Consider the following 11,263-nt stretch of genomic DNA (forward strand, 5'->3'; position numbering starts at 1 on the left):
AAATTTGGTTTTGTGAGTACCTTTGTCTGAATTAAACCAGTCATTACAGTAAAGTTGCTAAGAAAATTAAATATTTCCTTCACGGGGAGAATACAGTCCATTGTTTAAAAGTAATGTGCTTCTAGACCTGCACATAGTGCTTGTTTAATTATATGCATCACTACACTAACAGTTATACAATTTGAAAAATAAAGCTGCAAGCTTGTGGACGTTTTAATCAATTTAAATGTGCAGGCTTTATGTTTTAAATGTGTCATTGTAAGTGTTTTAGCCTTCATTTTTTGTCCCAGTCAGAAACAGTACAATTGTTAAGTCTTCCCAGTTTGCTGTTGTATTCACATTTTTTTTACGTACAAACCGTATCGCGTGTTTCAGCAACTTTTAACTCAGAGGATTTGTTGGGTGAGTTTGGCCGCCATTCAATATTAAATTAATGATCTTGTGCGCTGTGTTTAATTCAAGTTGTTATGATCTTCAATAAATGCACTGTGTTTATTTGGGGACTTTAAATTATGATTGTGCTGTTATATACTGTTATTTTAACAGCTTCAGAGTTGCTATGGTGTCCGTGAATTGAAGAAAGAAATATAGTCCTCGTTTTTTTTTTCTGGAAATCTGATAACCCTAGATATGTATATATAAAGCACTAGCTTCAGGTCCAAAAGCACTTTACTTTTAAACAAAGGACTGTATTCACCCCCTACAAGGACATCTTTTGATCTGTATTAATTTAAGTATCATCAACAGTACCATGATGCATTGTTAGTATGTGGTAAATAACCTTGAGTGCTGGGGGAGAATGGACACAATTGAAAGTCACATAGGGGAAAAAGGGGTGATTTGATATGACGTCATCAGGCACGCACTACAGTTCAGGGGCTATGCGCGTGCATACGGGGCCAAAGCCAGCCTCAGGTCTGTGCTCAAGTGTAAACGGGTGGCTCAAATGATAATCTTCTAAGCTGATCGACTCTGAGCCAGGAAGTTGTAAGTGTAAACGTACTAACACTGTATTGGAATCGTTGGAAACTGAAGTTTGAATATGATCAGGGCAGAAATTATTATTATTATTATTATTAATAAAATTCTTATTATTATTATTATAGATCATAAAAAAACCTCATAATAATATGAATGTAAAACCAATTATCTGTCAAGTGGTAGTTTATAAACTGAGGACTCAAATCACTATAACATTTGTGGTAATTGTTTTATAATTAGGATTCCAGCTGTAATCTATGGCTGTTTCATAATACATGTGATTTTGTTTTTTTTCTTACATTTATCTTTTTATATAGATAAAGACAACTCTGACAATTGTTGAAGGAGAACGAGACCGATATAAGGCAAAACTACTGGCTGAAGAAAATTCCAGACACCAACTGGAAGGTAGCTTGTATATTTGTTCATGCTGAATGTTTCTACTCTAAACCCATTCTAGAATAGTATTTAAATCCAGACTGTTTTTCAGAGCAAATACAAAAGCTGGAGCATGGTCATGCTTCTTTGAAAAGCGAGAAGTCCCATCTCGAAATTGAATTCAAGACCATGGAACAGAAACTGGACATCATGGATAAGTTGTACCAACAGAAAGAGAATGCACTCCAGCAGTGAGTATTCAAGCATCTGTGTGCTGGTAAATTGTTGGGAGAGGACAGTGGTTCAATTCATTGCCTAACTGTTGCAAATTATATTTGACCCCCTTGAAGAATACCCTTGATTTGTTTAAACAGCATCACAATCGTTTAATACAGTAAATAGGGCTCTATACTGTCTAACGTCAGCCTCAGTTTGTTACATTTAAAAAGGACTACAAACACTTAAACAGTATGTAATGGGATAACTACAGATTTGTATAATATTTGCAACACTTAAAAGGGAATGATAGGAGAATGCTTGCTTCTTTACAGAAAACTAACACAGGAAGAGTATGAGCGTCGTGAAAAGGAGCAGAAACTGTCTGAAGTCGATAGCAAGGCTGTGCAAGCACGAGAGGAATTAAAGATTTACAAGCAAAGAATTCAAGAAATCAGGGAGGAATTACAAAAAACAGACCGCTTTTATAAAATTCAGGTATGTTTGTTTCAGAAGGTGTATTTTTTTTGTTTTGTTTTGTTTTTTTAACAGTAGGTTGAGCCCTCATGTTAAGAATGAACATCGATTTACCAGGGGAAAAGAGGTTACATAAAGACCTCCTTTATGTGTAAAAACCATTTCGTATCAAAAAAAAAAAAAAAAAAAAAAAAAAAAAAAAAGACTAATTGAAAAACTGTGGTTTACTTAACACTAATGAACGAAACCTGGAGAACGCGTTAAATAGTTGCAAAAAAACTGACCTAATGGAATTTATTTTTTTATTTTTATTTTTTTAAGATTGCATCTTATGAAAAGAAAGCACATGAAAACTGGGTAAGTGTTAAATGCCATCCATATCAATTAAACACAATTACTTAATTTAGACAAACACTATGACTAGAAATAATTGAATACTTAAACGTTTGTAATTTCATTTTAAATTAATATTTCTTAATGGTAAAATGGCGTAATACTAACCATTTTGACTTTATTTTCAACAGCTTAAGGCACGAGCTGCTGAAAGGACTTTAGTGGAAGAGAAGAGAGAAACTTCAAACCTAAGACAAAAGTGAGTTGCATCCAAATTGAATTTTGGGAATTCTGTGTGTTTGTAATATCGTTTCACACTAAACGTAATACCCTAAAGCAGTGGTTCACAATCTATGATCCACGGACCACTGGTGGTCCCCTTCAGTTGGTCCTTTGAAAGCTTACATAATTACTGAAAGGAAGCGGCAGCATAGTTTAGATCCCACTGCAAACCCAAAATGGTAGACCTTAAAAAGTCAGCTACAGAAGCAGGAAGAAAATGCATACATGGAGAATATATCCAAGTTAAAAAAAAAGGTCTAAACTCTCCATCATATAGTTTTGGAGTGTCTAAAATGTATTCTTTACGAGGTAGTTTTCGTGCATTGTGCTCATGTGCACTTCACACAGAATTTGTAAAGTGAGGGATAACACATGACATGGCGTGCGCTGCATCACATTGACTTAAGGCAGTATTTGGGTTGGAGGCATGAAGTGAAGCTGAGTGCCTTCAGCTAACAAAGCTGTTAATGCAACACAGCGCACAATTCCTGGAGTGTGTTATCACGCTTATAAAACAGATACAATAAAAAAAAAAGATTTGTTATATATCCTTCCACTTTGGAGGAAAATAGTTCTTCCCAAACAAGGTTCTATTTGTTGTAAACAAACATCAAACTGGAGGCTTTCAACGTTTCCATTTATTGTAATTAAAGTGAATGAAGCCTCCGTGCTGGTCTCAATCTCTGTGTGAACAGAGCTGACATAACCCAATGTTAGCCTTGTTAGTGACCAAGCATTTAAAAACGCCAGTCATGTATTTTTGTTGATAATGAAAAGATACAGAAAAGGAGGCAAAGGAAAAGTTGACTATTTCACATTACAAAAACACATTAATGGCATTTTTAAACACTTGATCACTAACAGGCTATCATTGCGGTTTATGCTGGCACTGTTTACGGAGCAATGAGACCAGTATGGAGGCTAACATAACACAATTTAATAGCCTACTCTAGACCAGCAGAATTACACACTGAAGCATAGAATCTTTTTTTTTTTACATTTTTTTTTCTCAGTAAATCTGTGTTATTAAAAGTAAAGTAGAACCTTTTTTTAAAACCCCAATTTTAAAATAACTTTGCCCACAGAAACAGGCCCACCCAGCACATTAAAACAAAGGAAGGCAAACGGTTCTTTTAATATTAGTGATATTTTCCTGTGCGCTTATTTTTCAGTAAGCTATACGGTTTATTTTGTGGTCCATCGAGATTTAAAAAAAAATAAATAAATAAAAAATCATCCAGTGGTCCGCGAAAAATACGTTTGAAAACCACTGCCCTAGGGAGAGTGCCATCTGCTACCGTTCTTCACACCAGAGGAAAATCTTATCAAAGTAATTCATTGTGTATCGAGTAATCCTCAAAACAGAATGAATTGCTTTGTGATTTAAAACAAAAGTGTAATAGGTGTAAAATACCTCACTTCCTAGTCAATACCAAAAATTCATACCATAGCAAATACCTAGCATCTACTAAACTGATACTTGCATACATTTTGTCATAAAAAGCATACACTAACAGGGTTTTCAGAATACTGTAATTCACTAAATTTAGCTCTCCACATTGTGCTATTACAAATATCTAAAATATGTCACTGTGCTTGCTGTGGTGTATTTACTATTGAAAATAGCAGAATGAACATGCTGCAATTTGAACTTCGTAGTTTTGTTTTTCAGTAAAAAAAAAAAAATGTAACAGACAGGTCTTCTGATTACAATACATGCTGTCGGATCATAAAGTTGCAGTCCCCAATTCCACACACATTTTCAGCCAGTCTTGTATTGCAGGGGCCTTGATGCTCCAAAAGTCAATTTGTTGATCTTGTCTTGCTGTGAGCAGTGCTGAAATAAAGCTCTTTCATTGCACTAATGGAGTACTTTGTCAAACACTGCAAGCAGACCACTACTAGTCTAGCACATGTTTAAACTATCCAAAATTGCGCCAGAATGAACCATTATAATCATTTTTTTCAAAAAATGGGGAGTGGAGGCCCCCCCCCCCCACACACACACTTCCTCCATCGGTGTCCCTTACTACCTTCTAAGTGCCACGTGCCTTAAAATTAATTGAAAACTCTGCACTAATAGTGAACTGTAATTAAATTGCTTAGGCTTCTTTCTCTATGAGCATAAGGTTCATTCCACTTTGTTTCTGTTTTTTGTTTTTGCACTGATTATATTGAGGTGTATGTGCTAATAACACAGAAGTCTGCTTTTTGAAGAAAATATTTTTGTTAAATACACTGCAAGTTCTGGACCTGGTCCCTTCTGGGAATGCAACAAGGAGTGATTGCACATTCTCATTATCACTTTACACAGCTGTCAAGTTCAACTATTGGTATCATCCGGTTTAAAAAAAAAAAAAAAAATAAAATACTGGTTAGCAGGCATATTTGTTGTAAGTTCAATCCATGTGTAATGCATTCTTTTGCATTTCTATTATTATTTCTAGGAAATAAGTGTATTTGAAATTATGGCTAGTGAATCATTCTTTCTATTTTCCCCAGACTTGTTGAAGTTAATGATAAACTCAAAGAAATCCAAAGAACTTCCCTAATTAAATCAACCCCTGGCCGCCCAGATAGACAGATCCCACCACCACATAGAGGTAAGATTGGGTTGTTACATTTTCACATTTTCACTAATGAGACCAGCGTTATTTTTTTAAAACTAATATTTTTCCCTTTGTGTTTTTAGGTTCATATCACCTTGATCATATGATATGGTAATTGTATTTTCTTTTTAAAACCAGGCACACTGAACCATAACAACTGCTACGGCCCACCTCCTCTGAGTGGAGGTGACCCTTCCCACCCACCAATGATTGAGGGCCCTGGGCACCCTCCTTCTGCTCCTGTGGGCAGAAGAGAACCCTTCGGTAAGTCAGGTAGTCTAACCAGTAGAATTGTAACCCTTACCATAAAAACTTTTTAAAACTACTTTTTTCTTCCAAATAATTGAATACATTGTAGAGATGCTTCTCTGTATACACAACTGTATATGTTAAGAGCAATTCAGTTTTTCAGTTGGAGATGCCAAATGATAGGCAGAAGGATTCTAAGACAACCATTATTCAAGTTTGAGACATACTCACTGCAATGACTGTATTTATAATTATCTAACAAATTGTTTGAAAACTTCCTACCTGCTGCTGATCTACTGTTCACGTTCCAAACACAGATCGTGCGGTACTGTAACCCCTGCTTCTAATCTTCATATACGTACAGCACTTGCTCATTTTATTTTCTAAACCAAAAAAGTAAGGTTGCAACCTCTTCCCAAAAGGATTTTTTTTTTTTTTTTTTTTTGCACACCTGCAGGGTATATTGTGTCATTTTCAAAAATGTATTCACCTGGTCCCACCCCAACAAGTTTGTTGAAAATAAATGCTAATTTCCTCCAAATCAAAACATTGCTCAATGAAATACTTAATTCACAATTCAGATATGTAGATGTATATCATTTTAAAATGACATACTGTCCAAGAAGTCCTAAAACTATTTTAAATTCACTTTAAAATGTGTTCATTTTAAACTTGACATTTTTCTGTGGCAAAATTGTTTTTGTCACGTACATTTTGTTAAAAGAATCCATCTTGCATTATGTTAACATTTAATTCCTTTCACAGGTCACATGGATGGTCAATTTGGTCCAAGAAGACCCCCACCTGAAACTTCCACACGATTTTCTGGCCCTGAACGTGGACTTCCACCTCCATTCAGAGCAGGTATGCTCATGCAAGATACTATGCTTTTTTAAATTGATTTATTTTACAGAGAACTGTATTATGTTGGCCTGAATTGTAACTAACTCATAAGTACATTTTATTTATGTTCTAGATGTTGGAGAATGTGCCCCACCATTGATTTCTAGTGGCCCAAGGACTTCCTCGCCTAGCATTCCATTGGATGACTCGGTAAGTCAGCGAGATGGTTTGATAACTAGTAATACAACATAAGTTGTCTCTTCTTGTATCTCTGTCCTGTATTTTTTCTTTCTTCATTCACTTTTTCCTCTTCTGTTCAAAAGCAAATTCCTGTTGAACCTCAGGCGTTATCATCTTCCCCACCAAAAGAACCAGCTACTGTGAGTATACAGAGCAGGGTTGCATGGTGTATGTAACTAATTGTGGGGACTGATATGCTTTATAAAAATGTATGTATTTATATGGGGAGCACACCAGAAATGTGGATTATAACATACATCACTAACGGAAGAGGGCGTGGTTCAACAGCTTTTCCCAAGTGCACCTGCTTTGTTTAAATTAAGCCAAGTAATTGATTTTTTTTAATTCATTTTTTTAGATGAACTCTAAAGCTGAAGATGCACCATCATTTCCAGGGGCTCCGATCATGAATTCACCAGTGACCGGTCCTGCACATCCACCACCATCAAAAGGATTTGCCCCTCCACCAATGACCAGACCTCCCAACGGATATGGCCCTCTGCCCTTCGCTGGGCATCCTCTACCTGTCCCAGGCCCTCGCTACAGACCTCCACATCCAGTTAGAGGACCCTATGGTCGCATGCTATATGGGCCTGCTCCGCCCTGGAGTGGTAATACTTTAAGCATTTTTTGTATACCACATTTATTCATGTGATTAATTAGGCAATGTTTTTTGTAACTGGAATATCTCAGTCATGGCTAATTATTTGTACCAGGGCTTTATAAACTGTAGGTGAATTTTAGTTCATTAAGGATCAGTTTCACCCGTCAGTTGCCATTTCTTAGTGTGATCTGTCTCGTGGTAAAAAATAAATAAATAAATAAATAAAATCCTTTTTGGAAAAGTGCCAGGGAATATAAATGGTATAACCCCAACTTTGAAAGTCCATAAGCATTATAAACAATTTTATAACAGTATATTTAATCTCAGTATCTTTGCATCACAAAATCCTAAAACTTTTTTTTTTTTTTTTTTTTAAATATCTCTAGGTTGTGGACCACCTCCACCGCACAGAGACTATTGGCCAGGACCGCCCCCTCCATTTGGCTTAAGGGATTTTGCACCTGGAATGAGAGACTTGCCCTCTGGTTTTCCACCACCACATGGACCTTGGGACTATCCCTTTCCACCCAAAAACATGCTTCCTGGGGCTGTTCCTCCACCAGGCATGAGAGACTATCCAGGCCCACAAGGTCCACCACCACAGATGGGTCCCAGAGACTTCAAAGCAGGCCCCCCAGTACCACAACAGATGAGCCCAAGGGACTATCCTCCAGGCCCTAGTTTGCCAACACAACAGATGCAACCCGGAGACTTCTCAAATTCACAGAATGGGCCATAAATTTCACCTAATGGTGGTATTTTATTCAACTAAGCAGAGCAAAAAACTGTTTCTGTTCTTTTATTTTTAAATTCTGTACAATAGTAAAAAATAAATTCATTATTATACTGATGTCTTGTCAAACTGTGTTTGGAATTCAAGCAAATCTTAAATGAAAACATAGATCACTTCTGTGTGGCCTATTACTGTGCAATACATATTTCAATGCAACAATAGGTCAACATCGAAATAACTTCAGTCAAGTGGCAAGATAGGGAACAAACCTTTAGGTAGTTTTTCCAGAAGTTTTTGAATTTCTATGTCCACGTTAAAATGAATGTATGTATCTTCCTTTCGTGAAACCAAGGGAGTGTCTTGCATATGGTTCAAATCAATCCCATTCAAATTTGTCTGAAAAAATATCTATTTACTGAAAATTAAAACAGCATCACAAAATGATAGTGTTCAGCTACAAATGTTGCTGACTGAAGGTTGTGTCAACTAATTTCAATACAAGTAAACATTATTAACATAGTAATATGGTCTCATGTTGAAGTGGTTTAAATGGTAAACAACAGAGGTGTTGTCTATCAAACCCCTCCAAGTGGGATTTAGTGCCTAGTCAGAGCAAGACTGATCAAGCACCTGTATTCCTGTCCAATTTGAAATTTCATAACTACAATCACCAAAAAGTGTGTAATCTGCATAACAAAAAAATTATAATCTGTATATCAAAAAGTATTTCAAAAACTAACATTTGTTACACGGACAAACTAAGACTGTTTATAAATGTCTAATAAAATAGTATTATTGTTGATTAATATAAACCCTTTTCTTAGAACAGCCTAACAATTGTAGAGTATGTTCTGAATCACAAGCCAAAATATTTAGAAAAAATAAAAGCCACCCTTCATGCTAACGCTCATGTAGGGATCAAAGCATTGTCCAGCATCTGAGTCTAAACTAGTCTATATTAATTGTAAGTAGTGTCATTTCTGGTTCAGAAGGTAACCATGGTAACAAAGTGCCTGACAATGAAAACAAATCATTTTGCATTAGGCAAATAGAATCACAGTTTGCATCAAAAAGTCATTATTTACAGATTACTCGTGCCCCTCACAGCAATACAAGGTTACTAAGATGTCAACCCTAATGACTAATTCATGTTGAAAACAACAAAAAGCATTAGAATATATATTCACAATAGAATTTTTTTTTAGCAATTAATTACATGCATCTCTTAGGTTTAAGGACAAACAAATGTATTCCACAGTATTTACATTATGTACTGCAACAATATACTAAACAGTACGAGAACAAACAGCCAATGCAAGAGCATTCCAAAAAAAATGTATAGCACAATATGAACAATGTTACTATACCTTCGAAAGCTCCGATGAGTGCAACAGGAGGTTAGGAGAGTGAATGATGAAGCTACGTGCAGGACCAACCAAAAACAGCATGAAACAAAACAGTCACATATTACACAGCAGTATTAGTACTGCAACTAAATCAGACATGATATCAATACTGTATTTCTCAATCTTCAATTTAATGCATGCCAGTTAAGATTTCTGAAAGCCTATTACACATATTGCTTGGATCTAGTTCCTAATAGTAATAGCAGTTTAATGTATTTGTTAAAATTGTAATATCTGTGTAGTACCTTCCAACAATTATCTTTAGCAGTCTCAGTGTTTCATTTTTTGATAAATATAATTCTCTCCAATTTGGAATGTCCAAGAATTTTTTTTGGTGACTCAGCACAGCCAGGATGCAAACCTGAGCTGTATGACTCTCCCTGCACACCACACAGCTGTGCTTTTACCAGGGGAGCCACTCGGGGGACCCCAGCAGTTTTTAGGCAACCATTTTACTGTATTTTCAATAATGCTAAAGCTAGAGAAAATCCTTACCTCAACAACAACCACTTTAGATCCCTTGTGAATAATAATAATAATTTTACCAGGCACTCTTGTGGTGAAGGAATCTGGTGATCCTGCTCCAGCATCCTCCTCTTCCTGTAACTAAATTCTCTTCCTCACCAAGTGCTAAAATCTTCCTTTAAATAAAAGGAAAAAAATTCAAATGCATTATATATTTTTTGCAATAAATACAGTTTATACCTCTGTATGAAAAGCCCACACTTTGCTTATCCAGTCTACTTTAATGATTAACAGCCCAGTGCTTGGAGGTTACTTTTTCAAATGATAATGGTCAGTTTTGGTGATTTTTCTAGTCTTTCTATAGATGCTAAAACATAATGCACTTTTGCACCCTAGACACTTTTTGATTTTGGGGAAAGTCAGGGCAGGTTTGTACACTTATGTAATTCATTATCAAAGTAGTGATAATGAATGCAAGCGATGCAGGTAAGCATTTAATAGCAACTTTTAAAGTTTCCCTGTATGTTTTCTATGATCCCACAGTGGATCACTGTATTGCACTGAGTTTTGTACACTTCCACTAGTGACCTCTGTTATGTGCATAAATAAGCCAGAAATAACTTCATTTGAGTCTTACCTGCAATGCAACAAAGTATTACAAATATATATTTAAAAACAAATGTAAAACAGGTGACTAATCTTAAAATTACCTTACAGGGACTGGCTGAACATTAAAAGGAAAATCTTTGCTAAAAGTCAGAATATTTAATGACTGTTGATAAAGAGAAGACACATAAAATGAAATTTAAGGTTTTTTGACTGTACATAAACTACATTATAAAGTAATCTATACATTGATCACACGTCTCGGTTGCACCTGTGTCCTGTCAATCAGAAGTAGAGAAACAATTGGGAACACACTGATCGCTATGGCAATTCTTAATAAGGATGCCAGGTTAACCTTCAATATTCCAATCAAAAGCTGCCCAAGAACTCTGGTCAGAACACCTTACCCTCCCAAAAGAGACTCTCGTTACACGCTGCCACTCTGTCTATTGCTGTACCATTAGGGTGGTGCGATTCCACTGAATATCTATCCCCAACATTGTATTGCTGCATCATTTAAAATAGCGTTAAAAAAAAAAGAGAAATTTCAAAAAAGGACGCCAAGATGAGTTTTTAAATAGGACAACATCATCATTTGTAAACTGGAAACACTAAATCATAAGATATGGCAGTTGTAAAAAATAAAATGAATAGCAATTTACCAAATGTTTAAACTTCATTTTTTTTGTTACAATGTTTTTATTATGCTGGCTCTGTTTTTGTAATGTAATACTTGCATACAGTTCAGTTTAAAAAGTACATACTAGGTTCCAGTTTTTCCAAATCTTCCAGCTTGAACTCTTCAGGATGGCTGGACTACATTAAAGGAAACAGAAAGACA

At 35.7% G+C, this 11,263-nt stretch overlaps 1 protein-coding gene, 1 long non-coding RNA gene and 1 pseudogene across 2 annotated transcripts; 2 read left to right on the forward strand and 1 right to left on the reverse strand.

The window, feature by feature from the left end:
- Nucleotides 1–1,297: 1,297 nt before the first annotated feature.
- On the forward strand, nt 1,298–1,954 carry LOC121312047. The gene is made up of 3 exons (XR_005949656.1): nt 1,298–1,389; nt 1,472–1,610; nt 1,911–1,954. It is a non-coding gene; the product is annotated as an uncharacterized LOC121312047 (long non-coding RNA).
- Nucleotides 1,955–2,150: 196 nt separating this feature from the next.
- LOC121312048 (transport and Golgi organization protein 1 homolog) lies at nt 2,151–8,021 on the forward strand. The gene is made up of 10 exons (XM_041244086.1): nt 2,151–2,201; nt 2,374–2,409; nt 2,577–2,644; nt 5,170–5,270; nt 5,415–5,540; nt 6,291–6,389; nt 6,502–6,578; nt 6,692–6,748; nt 6,967–7,219; nt 7,599–8,021. Exons 1-10 carry the CDS (start codon nt 2,151–2,153, stop codon nt 7,949–7,951), a joined length of 1,221 nt encoding a protein of 406 aa, XP_041100020.1. The 3' UTR covers nt 7,952–8,021.
- A 164-nt stretch (nt 8,022–8,185) lies between these two features.
- LOC121312044 lies at nt 8,186–10,922 on the reverse strand (annotated as a pseudogene).
- Between the last annotated feature and the right edge of the window lie 341 nt (nt 10,923–11,263).

Source organism: Polyodon spathula, unplaced genomic scaffold, assembly GCF_017654505.1.
Source record: "Polyodon spathula isolate WHYD16114869_AA unplaced genomic scaffold, ASM1765450v1 scaffolds_3481, whole genome shotgun sequence".
Lineage (NCBI taxonomy): Eukaryota > Metazoa > Chordata > Actinopteri > Acipenseriformes > Polyodontidae > Polyodon > Polyodon spathula.

Excerpts from the sequence above, each read along its gene's own strand:
- LOC121312048 (XM_041244086.1), top strand. The coding sequence starts at position 2,151 with ATGAACATCGATTTACCAGGGGAAAAGAGGTTACATAAAGACCTCCTT. Across the intron at positions 5,541-6,290 it reads GGGCAGAAGAGAACCCTTCG|GTCACATGGATGGTCAATTT; the intron begins GTAAGTCAGGTA and ends TTCCTTTCACAG. Across the intron at positions 6,749-6,966 it reads CACCAAAAGAACCAGCTACT|ATGAACTCTAAAGCTGAAGA; the intron begins GTGAGTATACAG and ends TCATTTTTTTAG.